A 16,494-nucleotide genomic window follows, 5' to 3' on the forward strand; every position below is an offset into this window, starting at 1 on the left:
AACATGCAAATGTATAACGACGCTGTTATAATCTGGATTGTAGAAAATGAGCACTGAAGGGCAAAGCTAAACATGCCTAAAGCGTTTCACACAGTTGTGAATCCCCTAGAAGAGTTCAAATTTTTGTTTTTAATATACGCTAAAATGAATAAAATAATTTGAATTCTTTTTGTTAAAGAGTTGTATCCATAGTTTCACTACTCTACTACTACTACTACTACTACTACTACTACTACTACTTCTACTACTATGAGGCAGTTTATTTTTTACTATGCATTGCAGTAGGAGCTTTACATGTATATTATATTCAAGCCATGCATCATGGTGCATGCCTGCAATTCTAGCACTCTGGGAGACTGAGGCAGGAAAATTGCAAGTTTGAATCCAACTTGTACAACTTGGTCTCAAAATTAAAAAACAAAAAAGGGCTGGAGATGTAGTCAGTGTGAAGTCCCTCGGCTCAATCCTCAGTCTTAAATAAAAAGTGTATGCATTATCTTATTCAATGTCATCCTCCTTATAACCCCAAAATGCAGATATTTTTAAGAATTGTCTTATTTTTTTACGAGAAAAGTACACTTTACATGGTGTCCATTTCGCCTCATAACCTTCAATATCTCTCCAAATCCTTCACTGTCTCAGCGGAGGGATCCTGGTTTTTGAGGCTCATATCAGGAAAAGAGCCAAACACCGAGTCAACTGGGTAAGATTTGATAGAGTAAGAACCGAGTAAGACACTTCGATGAGATTCAGTAGCCAAGGGACTCTGCAAGCTGCCAAGCTGTTCTCTGAGAATTTCAGTATTCTAGATTTCAGGCTGAAATGTAGTTTTCTATATCTGAAAAAGAAGGAATAACGGCACGGAGAAAACATTTCCTCTCCTCTTTGTGTGCCTGTATCTGCTGTGTACCACAAATCCATAGGTTAGAAGTTCAGAACTGAGTTGCATTTTACCAAATGGACTAGAAAAAGTGGTTGACCTAAACCATTTTTCACATGAAAAATAAATCGTAATGATATAAACACATTCCAAGCACAACTGTAGATTTCGTGCTATGTGAAGCTATACATGTCTACAGAAGACAAATGATAAACTAATTTTGTCTCCACAAATATCACACTTATCAGTGAACTTTGGCCAGAATTATACAGCAAGGCTTTTGTAGGAGAAACAAAATTATAAGCAAGATTAGTTCTTTGAGGTAGAAGGAATCTCAACTCTGACCACTTCCTCCAGGAAAAACATGACCATATCCCCCGGGTTGTTAGCACAGTTCCATTTTATCTTTGTTTACTGGGCATGAGATTTAATAGCGCCCCGCTTTTGCTCTTGTGGTATTCCCTCAAGCCTAGAAAGGGAAATCATTTTTAATAGTAATACCTGGAGCCAACCTATTCTATATACCTGCTGACTGTGATCAACATAGCGCAGGTATTCAACACATTCACATTCTGAGTGAGCTGGGTTGCCAGTGACCACCTTGGCAGGCCCCGAAATGCATTAGTGACTGAGGCAGGATGCAGCCCAGCGCGAGCAACCAGTCCCAGAATACACACCCCTGGTGCCTGTCGCTTTGGCTTCTTCTTCCTATTCAGAACAGAATCAATGAAAGGGGGCATCTGTTATTTTGGCTTGAAAGGCAATGAGCATGATTCTCCAAGTATGTAAGGTACTTCTATTGATGCTTTAGGTCTTCCAATTTTCCAAAATATCTCAGTGCTAGGAAGTAGCTTCTTCTTTGGGAGAATCTAGTTAACTTTGTGTTATGATACAAGCTATTAAAATAGGCAAATATTAGAGAATGACTGTAATTCAAGTTTTGTAGTTATTGATGTTTTGCAGACAATTTAAAATCTAATAAGCAAGTTTTTTAAAAAAAGTACACAGAATCATTACATGTAGTTGTATGATATAAATCGCACATGTTCTCGGATTTATAGTGATAGCTGTTTTTATGGGGAATGTCTTTACATCTTCCAAAGAAATCTTAATAATGCATTTTTAAAGAAACCAGTGCCACTACCAAGCCTGTGGATGATTAACTACCCTATGATATTTCTTTCATCCAAGCTGGTTTATAAAAGAAAGCAAAAACGACAATAAAAGAAATGTACCAATTTATTCTTTACTAATAAAGTATTGAACATTAGGGAAAAAAAGTATGAAATATTGGAATGCAACACAGAGCAATTCCATTACCCATTGCAGTTTTGGGTCATATACTGTGTATAAAGAGTAATTACTTCATTGGTTGGAGACCACAGTGGAGGAATACAGCATCTGGTGAGAGAGATTTTAAAATAAAAATTTTACCCCATAGCCTCTGCTTTGCAAAACTTCGTCAGCATTCTAGACAGGCCACCTTATTTTAGACCTTGGTGCCCAGGGATGTGGGAGTGGTGGCAGGCTGGGGTGCAGGAGAAACAAAGAAAATTTAAAGTGAGCATGATTTTTAAAGAATATTAGCCAATAATCACACATGAACACTGGTATTTTCAAGTATCTACTAAAAATTATCTTTGTAGATTCCTTAAATGACTTCCTACTAATGAAGTTCTTGTATTTAATAAATATTACATACCACATTGTTGACCTTAAAGCTGGTTGTTTGCACAGGACATCAACAGAAGTACCTTACATATTTGGAGAATCCTGCTCATTGCCTTTCAAGCGCATCATGTCTTTTTACCTTTGAATCCAGTTTCTGGATTTCATTTTCTTGCTGAGGATTTCAGCTGCATGATGTGCCTCAAGGCTAGATCATGCTCTCTAGGAGTTCATAAACATTTTCAAATCTTTTCTTGTTGTTTATGCCACTGAGATCCTGGGGAAGAACTGAAACTGAGGAACATACAGTTTAATATGGAGAGAACATACTCTGAAGATAGCCAGTTAGTCCCAATCCAAGCTCTGTCAATTTTCTCTGAGCCTCAGTTTCTTCCTCTGTACAGTGGAGAAAAAAACTGTAGGATGATTGTGAGGATTGGATTGGCTGTTTGAAAAGCATTTTACTTTTATTTATATTTTACTTCTTTCTAAAAATTACTTAAGATAGCTTATAAAAATGCAAAAGCTGCTTGGTGTGGTGGCGCATACCTGTAAGTCCAGCACTCAGGAGGCCAAGGCAGGAGGATTGCCATGAGTTCAAGGCCAGCCTGGGCAATATAATCAAGATCAACCTGAACTAAGCAACAACTGTCTCAAAAAATACAGTAAGAAAAAATAGAATAAAAGTATGACAGTAAGATCATCCTCGATAAGTTCTAACTCACTTATTTCTTCTGTCCTTCCTTTAATAATAGGGGAAATTTCTAGTACCACAAAAAAATATTTCTGACATATTATTGCAGAGTTGGAATCTTACTGGAGAGTGCAAAGTGGAGCTTCCATTATCTGAATATTTTGATGCAATCCTTTTATTTTTTGCCAGTCTAGCAATTTAAAATGTTAGGATTATATTATGCATCACATTTGCTTCCCACTTTTTATTTCTATTAAATCATCAATACTTTTGTTGTCATTACACTCTCGATATTTTCTGATTCCATAATTAATCCCATTCAGCATGTTAATGGTGTTTTGTTATTATAAGCAAAACAGCAAAGAAAGTTTTTCAGATGTTTATTGAATACAATGGGAATATCATCTCATTATTTGTCATATTTCTTGCAACCTTTTCCCCTTTATAATTGTTTTTCTGATGATACTGCGGACTGAACTCAGTGAATCACCCATGTGACACACGGAGCTGTACCCCCAGCCCCAGTCTTTTAAATTGATGACTGTTGAGAGAAAGTTTTTAACTTTATGTAACTATTGCTATCAAATATTTCCTTTGTGATTTACTGCTTGCATGTTTAGAAAGTTCTTTCCTATTCCAAGGTTAGTAAGGAACTTACCTTTATTGTCTTTTTTACCTTTTAAAAATTACTTTAAAATGAGCCAGGCCTGGGGCATAAGCAATGCCTCCTTCTTTATGATGGTCCCTTGTTTGCACGACAGCTTCTCAATGCCTGCCTCTCGTTTTAATCACCTGATACCTGGCTCACTAAATGGCTTCTCAGTATTTCTTTCACAAAACTTTCTTGGGCCAGCTGCGAATATAGCACGGTGGTTGAGCACTTGCCTAGCATTCTGGAAGTCTCAGCTTCAATCCCTGGCCCCTAAAAAAATAAATTTATAAAAAACAACTTTTTGACTGTAGTTACCCATTTAATTTTCCAAACAAATTTTAGAAACACTTTATCAACTTCTCCCCATTTCAGTTTACTCTGAATATTAAAATCTGTTTCCCATCTATTCAATTGGAAAGGATTTTAATAGTCAATACTGTAGCATATAAACATGGTCTCTATATTTTTCACATAGATTTTTGCACATTTCTTGTTAAGGTTATGCTCAAGTATTTTATATTCTGTTATTGTGAAAGAAATATTTCTCACATAATTTTGAACTAGAAAGACCTTATTGTTACTGGACTTCCACTAGCGTGCTTTGAAATGACCTATTTTTCTTTTTCTGTTTGGTGCTGAGGATTGAACCCAGGGCTTTGCCTATCCTGAGCACATGCTTTACCACTAATACACACCCTGAGCCCTCCAGTTTATTTTGCTGCATACAGAATAAGTCATTTATAAAGATACTTTGCTTCATAGACATAAGTGAACTTCATTGGTGCTTGAGATGAGAATAGAAAGGGGTAGGCAGACTAACTTTGTAGTTAGGAAAGGAAGTGACAAGAGTCACTGGCTATTCGTTTTTATTCTAAAGTGCAGAGGTGAAATTAATGCATTTTGTTTTATTAAATGGAGAGGGAGAAATGATAAGAAATTGATGCATGCAAGTCTATCAAGGCAAGGATGACTTTTGAAGATAGCTGGGAATGCTGATTGTTTCCCATACTGTTCTATGTCTCTTATCTACCTCATTGTCTGACAATCTGTTTTGGCATAAGCAAGATGAATACTACACTTGATCTTAGCCAAAAGGCCGAGAAGCGATAAGCAAGATGAATAATGTCGACAATGTCTCCCATGGGAATTAAATTTAAAATGAAAGTCTGAGTAACTGGTATCTATACTAAAGATCAAGTTATAAATCTGGCCTTCCTGCCGTGGTCCCCGTGTACCTTGTTGTCCTTGGAGGACGCACCTACACCTGTGATTCACTTACCCATGGTTTCTGGGTGGCACCGTGCCAGCCCTGGCCGAGTATTCACAGTGTAAAGTGCTTTAGAGTCTTCTGAAATGAAAGTCAGTATGTAAATGTGCAACATGACATTATTATTCTAGCTTCCTGGCTGCTTTCAGCGAGCACTGACTGCCACATGAGGTCTCAAGTGTTCTGGCATAGCATGCAAGTGTTCAAAAGAAGTTAAAAGTAATGAAATTGGATCTACATTTCCATAGACATTCGAGCTGGCATGGTGGAATGGAGTCATGGAAAGAGGGTTGGATGGTCTCCACCACACAGCCTAGGCATGTGCCTGTGATGCCAGGCTACTAAGCAGAATTTGTATTCATGAAAGGCCACCACAATTTCTTTCCTCTGGGTCTAAAATTATAGAATATCCACATGTGCCCGAGGCTCACATCACCCTGAGAGCTTTATGCTCAGTCCCCACCCACCCACTCATTCCCTGGGGCACACTAGCTTGCTAAAATTCTGCATAAGATTTCTGAAGAATTAAGTACAAAAAGGGTGGGGTGCTTGGTTAGAGCCATGACTGATGGCATATGCTACTGTACAACATGTAAGAGTGTTATTTTAAAGAGGGGGATCAAGCTTAATGTAGGTAGTTTAGCAAGTGTCACATAATGGGTTCCAGTCGCCTTTGTCACTTTTTGCCATTTTCATTGCTCACAGGTCTTCTCATTTGCACAGAAGCATTTTCTGCTGATGAGCTATCCAGAGCTACCATCCAACTTAGGTCTGTGGGTGGTAGGGTCAAGAAACTGGGTGTGCTAGGTAGAGTCATGGTAGGTCTTGGGTCAGTGCAAATTCCAGATAGAGTAATTGTGAGGTCTGCCCCCTCTCGCAGCTAGCACTCCACTCCACAGTTTCTGTTCATCAGGGTCAAAGCAATAGCATTCAAGGCTCCTATCCTGCAGCCACCTTTACTAGTCACACAGTTTTACCGTGCTGGGTCCCTTTCCTCCTCAACCCTTAATATCCTATGCATAGACACACAAGAAATAGTGGTTTATTTAAATTTGAAAATACAAGGAAGGGACAACCTAAAGAATTGAAGCATTAAAGAACATCTTTTACTCATAAAGAATTTCTTTTTGTTGCTGTTGCATTTCAGGACAGTGAAAAAAAGGGATTTATCAATAAAATCTATGCCATCCAGGAGGTATGTGTCAGTGTCCAGAACATCCTAGATGAAGTGGCTTCCTTTGGCGAAAGGATAAAGAAGTGAGTGACGTTGACATGTGGGACCTCATGTGGGGGCAGGGTGTCCGTTTGTCACTTGGAGGGTGAAATGCCACCTCTTCTCTGGCAGGAGAGACTCCTGGGTGAGCCATTGCTCCATTTCCTCATTATTCATTTGGTTTCTGCCGGTCTTTGGTATTATGAAAGTTCTGTCAATTTCCTCCCCGAAATTTAGAACATATTGATTGGAAAGAAGTCATACTTGTAGCTTTGAAGAAATAACACTGTCCTAAATTTTAGCACATTGTTCATCGTGAAAGACTTTGTTCTTAAAAGGAATATGAAATCCGAGAAAAAAACAAACCCAAGCTATGTGAGGATTTCAGGTAATTCAGACACCTGCATTTTGTTATTGGACTATTATATTCTCATCAAGCTACTCTAAACTTTTAAAATTTTCTGTTATGTGATAACGCTCTACAAAAAATTATTAAGTTCTTTCAAATTTAATAGTTGATATCATAATTATCAATAAAATAATGCTTTGTCCTTTAGAAAATCATTAAATTTTTATAATTAAGAAATTGAGGGCCGCAGATTTAGCTCAGTGGTTCCACCGCCTGCCTCGCAAGCACAAGGTCCCGAGTTCGATTTCTGGTTCCACAAAAAAAAAAAACAAATTGAATCCCCCCGAAAAGAAAAGAAATTGAATCCCTTTTCTTTAATTTTTAAATAAACGTAACTTCATTGAGATTTAATGTAAAATTAAGAAATTGATATTCCTATACTGTTTTACTTTAATTTTATTCACTAATGCTTTCAAAACCATTATTATTTATAAAAACAATAAGGTAGATGTGGAGTAATTATGAGTGAAGGGACTATTAGGCCCCACACTAATCTGTGAAACTGGCCTTTCAAGCAACTGTTAATGATCTGTCTAGTTAAGAAAGGGTGCTGTGTCTCTGAATGAGGCTGTATTTTCCCAGTTTCATATATCTACCCACTGGTTATTATTCATAACCAAAAGTGTTCTGCAGATTTAGATCCTTGAACATACATAGAATTTGAAAGAAGTAAATTATTTAAACTCAAGGTGTGAGTCATTCATCTGGTGCCTTTCATGTGGCAGGGGCTAATGCATTTTATTTTGTATAATTTTTTGTTTAATATATCTCCACATATGGACAAGTGCTGAGTTTTCAGTTTTCATATATTAGACAGAATGGCCTCCCTCTCACTCCCAAATGCGCCCCTAAGCAACATTCAGTCTCAGACCTCTAAAGATTCATTCCCACATCTTTTCTCTCTCCTTCTTCCTCTATTACTTCTACCTCTAAGAATGCTCCCTTGTCCTTTGTGCCCTATCCACTGAGGCACGGAGTGAAAGCCTAAGTTTGGGGCATTTCCCTGTTAAGTGTTGTTCATTCTCTGGGGCTCACTGTGTGCTGATTTGTGACTGGAAGACCCTGGGTCAGCTCTGAGGCCGTAGTGGGAGGTCTCGGAACAGGTGCTTGGCTGCGGAACATGATGGCTGGGGCAAGAATATGACTGGATGATGGTGGTGGAACAGCCTTGGGAAACCCAGGCTTTATAGAACTTTCCATGCTCATGGCATAGGATCCCATGAGTCTTGTAGGAGCCATTGCTTTTGCACAACAATAATGTTTTATGTATTAAAAAAGTGAACTCCCCTGGGTTTACATGAGATCAAAAGCATCTATGCAGAAAGCAGATACAGAAGCAATCTTTAAGCATGCAATGAAAAGCCTCTATAAATACCATATCTTGTTACTACATAGTCATTCCAGAACTTTCTTGAACTGCAACTCTTTTGGGGGGAAGAGCATATTCTAGATTTAGATTCCAGAATACAAAGTGTGGAATAGAAAAGGTAAGCTTTTCCCCCTAACATCAGCTCCATAGGCGAGGATTCTATACCATTTCTCCTTCCAATAGGAGTAAGGAGAACACAGGGAGCCCTTTGGTGGGGCTGCCCAGAGGAGAAGATTTTGGGAGTGCAGTGCTGGTGCCCACACATACACGGAGTGGATGGCTCTGAACTAAGCCATAGGAGAGCGTGCAGACCCTCAGCCTCTGCTCGGTCCACAAGCAGGCAGAGGAAAGGGAGCACGGGTGTGGAAGGGAGGTCTGATCTCTTACCTGCTGACAACCACAGGATGCTCACTCTGCCTGACCATGAGAGGAAAGAAACAAAGACAAAAAGCCAGATTCCAGGGTTACTGAAAACAGGAGAATTGGACTGGTCCGACTTCGGATTGCTTACTCGAAAAGTCAATTTTAGGAAACAGTACATACAAAAAGCAAGCTACATGCCCCAAAACTAAGGAACTGTGCTTAAGCATTGTGCTAAGGAGCTGTATAAAAAAAATACTTCTTAGCAATCATCCTTTATTGTATCAAAATTGCCCTGAACAAACCCAACTCCAAATGATTATAATGTCCATTACCAAGAAATTAGGAGAAATCAACACTGACATTTATCTGTATCATGTACAATTTCTTAGTTTTCTGAACTAACTTGGGCACCCTTCCAACTGCCCATACTTGAGACTTCTACAGTTCATTAGCTCTAATAATAACACCTTAATTCACATAAACACATTTACCATCATGAGCAGTCTTCCTTCCTTGATACAATGAAAGCTGTGGTGTTACACAGTAGAAAGTGGAAGGGCTAAAGAGATGGGATCATCTCTAATCCTATAACAGAATCCAGTTAGACTGACTCATCCAAGTTACATAACAAGCGTCCAGGCTTTGAACACACATTTGCCAGCTTCTTGGTTCTTTTCATTAAATGGTTGTGCTCAAGGGCCAGTCAACACTACATATTAGTTCCTCTTTGGTAGCTGAACTTTAGGGATATTTGAAAGAATGCAGTGATGTGCTTGTAAATGGTGATATATTTTTGTATCAATCCTTAGGGGCACCTGTGATTTTATTTACTACCTAATTTCATTTTTTTTCTTAAAAACTATCAGGTTCACCACAGAACTTCTACACAAAAAGCTTTAAGTAATCGTGCTTTCCATTTTCCATCTCCCTGTTTCTCTATACCATCTTTAAGAAAATATTCTACACGATTATTTTGCCTTTTTTTCCTCCATTCTTTTTCCCTTTTGTCCCACGTAAATTCTTGCCCGTCTCCTTATTATCTTCTGTACCTTCCTCTCCCTCTACTCACAGATCCTGCTTTTGTTCTTGTTCCTGTGCTGTCTGTCAATGCCATCTGGCTTCTCTGACCCAGCCCCTCACGTATCCGTCACCAGCCGGATCAACCTTGTAGACCCATCAGTCCTGCCCTGCCCCTCTTCACAGTTCATTCCACAGACCCATTACATTCCATGTTCCAGAAGTCCTGCAGGGAGGGTAGTAAAACACTGCTGACTTTCTGAATGACACATGTGTTTCTGAGAAGCAGGTGAAGTTTTATCAGGTTACTTTGTCCCCATTTCCCGATTTCCAGTTCCTTCTGAAACATAGCTGGGTAGAAAGTGAGTATTCCTCTAAGGAATTCTAAAATTCACAGCGTTTACACAGTAGTCTAAGATTTACATCTATAGACAATTGCTGGAAACATTTTATTTCCAGTGTGGGAATGCTGAGAGCTGGTAGAAGAAGGGCAGACCCAGGTCCGTTCCACCCCGTGAAGATTAAACCAAACAAGACTCAGTAGTAGTTTCAGCAGTAGAAAACAAAAATCTTTTTACCATGTGGGTATTCACTCAAGTAGTGCCACGGTTTTAAACTCTGAAGTCACCCAGGACAGTCTGGTAGGGTTGGAAGCAAAATGCTTTCCTTGGGTCTTGTGTTCAGGGAATTGAGATTATACTAACCTATGTCCTCTGGGAGTCTACAGCAGGCTTCTATCCCAGAAGGAAAAGCAGATAACTGGTTCCAAGTTAGTCAGAATCACATTTATTTTAATCTTTGTGTGAAAAGGGTGTGAAGTGCTCAGATCGCTGATAAGCTCATTTCTCATTCAGTACTTTCAACTGGACTGTGCCCTTCCTGAGCTGGCTGGCCATTGTGGCTCTGTGTGTGTTCACACTCATCCTATACTTCATTCCACTGAGATACATTGTCCTTGTCTGGGGTAAGTAAAGCCTTTTTTAAAAACCTGTCTTAACTGCTAAGAATAAACTCTTTTTAAGGGGTGAGTTACACTGTCGGTAGTCCCCCATATTTATGGTCATGTAGCCATTCCATGATGAAAAGAGACAGGTCAGTTAAAAATCTCAACAATATGAAGATTTAGGTCTACCTGCAAAATGCATTTTTCTTATCTGGCACCATAGGTTTCATCATACTTTAAACATGTAGTTGTGCAGATTCTTCATATATCAAAGTGTAGCTTTGTCTAGATATCGTTCTGATTTATTTACACCACTTATATGCCAACAGAGGCATTTCGATCTATATGGTGCATTTAGAACAATATGCTTTTTCACTGTGGTACTTTATCTTGTTGAAGTATATGTAAACATAATACAGTACATGGCCTTCTGTTTAAGAGGTCACCTTTAGGATTCAGGATCGCTGGCACTTATAGGCTCCTCAGAAACAAAGCACCCTGTTGTATGTGTACTGAGCAAGAATACTTCTATAGAAACCTACTGAAAGGTTACTTTTTTGGCCCTAATTTGTAATGCAGTTTTTCTGCATGCCAATAATTCTTATATACCCAGATGCTATTTAGGAGGTAGTCTGCTGCAGCATTCTTTGGGTTTCTTTCTTTCTCTCTTTCTTTCTTTCTTTCTTTCTTTCTTTCTTTCTTTCTTGATGACATGTTTGGTTTGGAAAGCCCTATTTTCAGTCTTAAAGATCTACTAACATATAAATATATAATATAAATCATGAACTGCTATGTTTAATGATATAAACAAGACTGGGTAGAAGAATTTTCTACTTGCCTCTTATCTGGATACACATATACCTAAGATGGATTAAACCTATTCAAAATACAAAGAACTAAAATGGGCCTTAACTTCAGAAAACTTGTGTTTACACTGAAAGCAAAAAGATCACAGGAAGTTTTTTCATTCATTTCTTTTCAAGGCTTTAAAAGAAATATACTGAAATAAAGCAAGTGGATTCCTTGTGTTTTCAAGGCTTCAGATTTCATATTCGTAGTTCCCCTCCTTCTTGGCCTATCTTGTCATCTTGAGCAGGCCTTCATAGCCTTCATCACCACCTTCATTACCTTTTAGGTCCCGGATGGAGTGGGTGAAGTAGTGATATTTTTCCTTTGCTAATTTCTACAATTTACAGAAATTCCTTTAGGACAGTACTTTCACTATGCAAAGGATGAGGCATTTGGGTCATATTCTTGCTTCCTATTGTACATTGAAGCTCCCATCTTTCATCCTTCTCTGATATTTAAAGCAGATGCTGTTTCACTGAAGGAATTAAGGTAGGGCATCACACAGGCAGATTATAAACTCTAACCTGTCTGGGGTCAACTTGCCTATACAGCTCTGTGCCACAGGTGGCTGTCCCCATGCCCCGACTCATTTCCTCAGGTGCTTAGAAACTGGGGCCATAGCAGACATCTGGCTACATAACCTGTGGTGGCCTCCCTGGCTAGCTGTCTTAAAAGTAATTTTAGAGAATGTGTTTGGGGCTCTTAGTCATCAAATGAAATAAAACGAGAACAGCATTCCTTTAGCGGCAGGTGATTGCTGAAATATTACCCCGAAATCTAAGACGTAGGTCATACACAGGGAGACAGAGGCCGAACTCAAGATTCCAGAGGCTCATTCCACATGAACTCCATGAGGAAAAGCCAGGATGCTCTAGTCCGGATGGTATGGTTCAGTTTTTAATAGTGTGAAACTGATTTTGTGTAATCTTTATTTTTCAAAATGCTAGTGGCAGTCCTCCATTCAAGTTTGAAAAAAATCAAGGTCATGTGTCTTCTAAACGTTTAGCTTGCTTAAGAGATGTATCTTTTGAGGAAGGGGAACCCAATCAGCAGACTTCCTTGTCTCACCAATCTCAGTCTCAATGCAGGAAGACAAGTTGCATCATAGTTGGAAAACATAAGCAAGGCTTCTAAGTACTTTAACACTAGGCGGGGACCGTTGTTCATTCCTTCTAGGTAGCCCCCTTTGCTTCCCAGATGGAAAGCCTTTCGGGCTAGGAAGAGGTTACTAAAGTGCAAAGAGAAAAAATGAAGCAGCAGCTGAATCGGGAAGAGGAGAGAAGGAAGAAATTGGAATGAGTGTTGCGGGTGGGCTATATACCTGGGCTGTTGGTTCATTTAGTCAGGGTCAGGGGTGGGCAGGGGCATACAAACTAGACCTTCCAATCACTCTAACACCTTTGCCAGAGATTTGTTTTATATAATTCAAACTTTATAGAGTTTTCAATAATGTTGACCCATCACTTTTTCAGGCATCAATAAATTTACAAAAAAGCTTCGGAGCCCATATGCAATTGATAACAATGAACTACTTGACTTCCTTTCCAGAGTCCCTTCAGATGTACAAGTGGTATGTAGGTTCTATTACTATTGCTGTTATTATTATTGTTGTTGTTATTGGGCTGTAGTGTGGCACTGGGTTCTAACTTTCATTTCCACTTAATGTCATATGTTTTAGAAGAGCCTGGTAACATTACTAAAGCTGGTGGCAGATTTTACCAGTCAAGACTTCAGCCTACTTGAGATGTTGCCCAAGAGAAAGCTCCCAGAAGAATGGAAAGTGGGAGACTGAGTAGGGGCTGCACAGAGCAGAGCTGTCAGGGAGAATCCTGCTCCAAGTTTGGCTGGAGTTTATGAGCGGGCCTCGGCATGATCTGAAGGGAGAAAATAAAGAATATTAGATGATGAAAGCAAAATGTATCAGTGGACATTTAAGGGAAAAGAATTCCTGGAATATGCAGATTAAATGAGTTTTAAAGATAAAAATTTTGGAGCTGAGTGAGGAGGAAGATGCTAACCGCCCCTTGAAGACTGGGACACAGCTCAAAAATCCTTTGAAATCTTTGCAGTTGAGGGCTGTTAACCCATAATTGACAAAATCTTGAACGTGAGGTGTAGGGATACTTCTTCCCTTGTTTCAGTTGAGTTTTTCATTTGATATACGCCTGAGCAGGATGGATAGAGACTGAGATTGTATTCAACAAATAATCTGCAAAGAACCATTATCCAGTCCTTCCAAACAGATTGAGGTGGTTCAGCTTTTACTGTAACGTGTTTTGGTTAATGAAGACACTAGGCCCTACTCAAAGTTCGCATCAGGGCATCTTGAAGTTTCCCCAAAGGATTTCCCTTCTGACTCGGGCTCCATTATTCTATTGTTGTTTGCATCCCAGCTGCAGACCCCATGCAGCCTCTAGAGTGAGCACGTTCTCCCAAGCACTGTCTCACTCCTTTGCTTTTCCTTCCCTTGCCAGAAAGTGGCCACTTGACCAGTCTTTCTCTGAACTCTGTTTAAACAGGTGCAATACCAAGAACTGAAACCGGATCCTTCTCACAGCCCATATAAAAGGAAGAAAAACAATCTTGGCTAGCCAGCTCCCAGCACTGAGGAGACCAGCATCTGTTTGGGAAGATAAAAGGAAAAGCCTTCCGCTTCGGCAGCATTTCCTTTCTTTCTGCTTTTTATTTATTTTGCCTTTTTATCATGATCAGGAGAATTTGTAAATAGTGTACAAAGGCATATGTCTTTGAAAATATACTTCTGTTGTACAGACTCAACTTGAGAAAGGTTTAGCTACTACCATGTGAAAGCCTTGTTAGCTGGGGATAATAATATAATGCTGAAAGAACAAACGTTAAGGGTGATAACACTGAAGGATATACACTTCTCTAATTACAAGTGGAAGAACCAGAATATTAGATTAAATGCTCAAATGTGCTCTGATTAAATCTACATAAAATGTAAATGTCCATTTGATTTTAAAGTTTTTTTTAAATGTGACCATTTTTTATCTGAAAAGTAATCCATTGCAGTTTTCTATGTTTTGTACATTTCAAAAGGGGAAAAATCCCAAAGCCTGAATAATGGAAAGGATGCATTTCAATTTAACATAGACCAGAACCTCAGTCTTATGCAGATTAATTAGGTATGAGCAGGCTGACTTTAAGCAAATGAGTACAGGTACATTCATCCCTTCAAGAGAACCTGAGATCCTGTAGAGAAAGCTTACAAACCTTCTATCATTCCATCCCAAACCTTAAAATCTCTCCAGGACTCCATGTTGTAAATACTGCCAGGTTTATAAATGATTGCCTATCTGAATTTTTATATCTACCACTACTTTAATTTATACTGAATTATCAAATTAGCAACCCAATTGTTATCAAAAATACTAGTAAAAAACCCCCACATTGCTTTTGATGTCAAATTATACCTCTGTGCATCTAAAAATATTTCATACTCAAGTGTTCTCACAGAAAAGAAAAAAACACTAGCTTTCTCATTAGGTTACTGAAGTGCTTTAATGCATACCATGATTTCTGTTGTTAGTGTGAATTTTATGTAGAGGAGAATGCGGTGTGCTAATATACCAGTGTTTCATTACATTCATTTATGAAAAAATTCTTGATAATATGAATGCATGAAAACCTGTTTTGTAAAATAAACTGTGTATGGGGGGTGCCTTTAAAAATGTGTCACTGCTTACCATAGAATCTGTACTTAAAAACTGCATTCACCAGACTTTTACAGCAGCTTTTCTACCTAAGTCCCTGGCACGTCAAGGGAAAATATCTCTGATTTAGTGAGTGAGAATGTCTTAATTCTCTGACTCGGTAGGGGATTAAACATGGAGGAAACTGCTGCAGACAATGTTTTTGCACTACTTTATTAATAATAGACTGAGATGGAGTAAGGGCGGGGGTAATGCAGGAAAACACAGAGAAGTCAGAAGCAAGAAACATATTTCACTCTAAAGAAAGATTCTTTAAATTTAATCTCATCAAAGCTGATTTTTAAAGTATTTTTATTTTGGATATATGTTGTTAAATACTATTTCTTATAATAGAACTATTTTGATCTGTTTATATACTATGCTTGAAAGAATGTCAATTAAATTCCCTTTCTACAGAAAGGCTTTGACCTTAGTGCATCATGTTTAAGACAACATCTGCATACCATCACTGTTTGTTGCTAAAACATATTACTTTATGAAGTTGATGTTACTAGAACTTACTGATGAGATAATTTGTTTCAAATAACTTTTGATTATGCCTTGTGTGAGATTTATGTTCTGTGCTTGACACTGTCTACAGACGTCCATGAGCCTGATATTCTACAACCTCAGATGTATCTAGTAGCGGGTAACCATTAACAGATGACTACTTTCTGTTTGCTTCATTGTACCGTTTCAGATGTTTCGTTCAATGGTAATGTTGACTACACATTCACTACATTAAATACAGAAGAAAATAACCCTTTCTACGTACAATCAGTACTCCTTTCCTCCTTCCTTTCAGTTGCTATGGCTGAGAGACAAGCAATGGGAGATTGTGTCCATATTTTTATAAAGGACATTTCAAATTACGTGTTTGAACAAACAGGGCTTTTCATGAAATGGTGACTGTCGTATAGAACTCGATTCCTTTGGAGGGGTGGGATCCAGTGAAGCTGAGAGACTAGTAAGATGTAGCTTGAGGCATGAAAATGATATGCAGGCTAGTCATCATTGCTTTTAGAAAATACTGTATTCACAGGCTGAAACAGACTATCTCTAGTAGACTTCTTAACTATTTCTTTCCCTTTCTCACATAGGTGTACTTTTGTCTTAAGTAAGAGTGGCCTAATTTGTCTTGGTTTTAAGATTTTTGAAGCTATCTGAAGATATCTTAAAAGATAGGATGCCAACCTAAAATCTACTTGGCTTGCTAAATATAGTAGTTATTGTGAACTACTAAATGTTTTCCTATCTTTTAGTGAGTAAATTCATTGACAGTCATTACCTGTATTTACAAATTATCCCTTTGAATTGTGATAATTATTTTTTAAATTTTTGGTGGTCCTGAGGATTGAATCTCATGCATGCTGAGCAAGCATTGTACCACGGAGATACATGCCCGGCCCTTTTAACTTATTTTTTTTTTTTAGTTTGAGATAGGATTTTAAGTTGCC

The 16,494-nt window shown here is 38.5% G+C and overlaps 1 protein-coding gene across 13 annotated transcripts in view; it reads left to right on the forward strand.

Annotated features, from left to right (window-relative positions):
- Positions 1-15,798, forward strand: part of Mctp1 (multiple C2 and transmembrane domain containing 1) — a 516,544-nt gene extending 500,746 nt beyond the window's left edge. For all 13 annotated transcript variants that reach the window (XM_087180712.1, XM_087180715.1, XM_087180714.1 and 10 more), the window contains 4 exons: positions 6,309-6,418; positions 10,387-10,496; positions 12,797-12,894; positions 13,844-15,798. In XM_087180712.1, the coding sequence (XP_087036838.1) occupies positions 6,309-6,418; positions 10,387-10,496; positions 12,797-12,894; positions 13,844-13,915 (390 nt within the window). In that variant the 3' untranslated portion in view covers positions 13,916-15,798. The remainder of the gene's footprint in view (positions 1-6,308; positions 6,419-10,386; positions 10,497-12,796; positions 12,895-13,843) is intronic.
- The last annotated feature ends 696 nt before the right edge of the window (positions 15,799-16,494 follow it).

The sequence above is a fragment of the Heterocephalus glaber genome, unplaced genomic scaffold (genome assembly GCF_053883595.1).
Source record: "Heterocephalus glaber isolate CG9 unplaced genomic scaffold, H.glaber_assembly_v1.0 deba00001465, whole genome shotgun sequence".
Lineage (NCBI taxonomy): Eukaryota > Metazoa > Chordata > Mammalia > Rodentia > Bathyergidae > Heterocephalus > Heterocephalus glaber.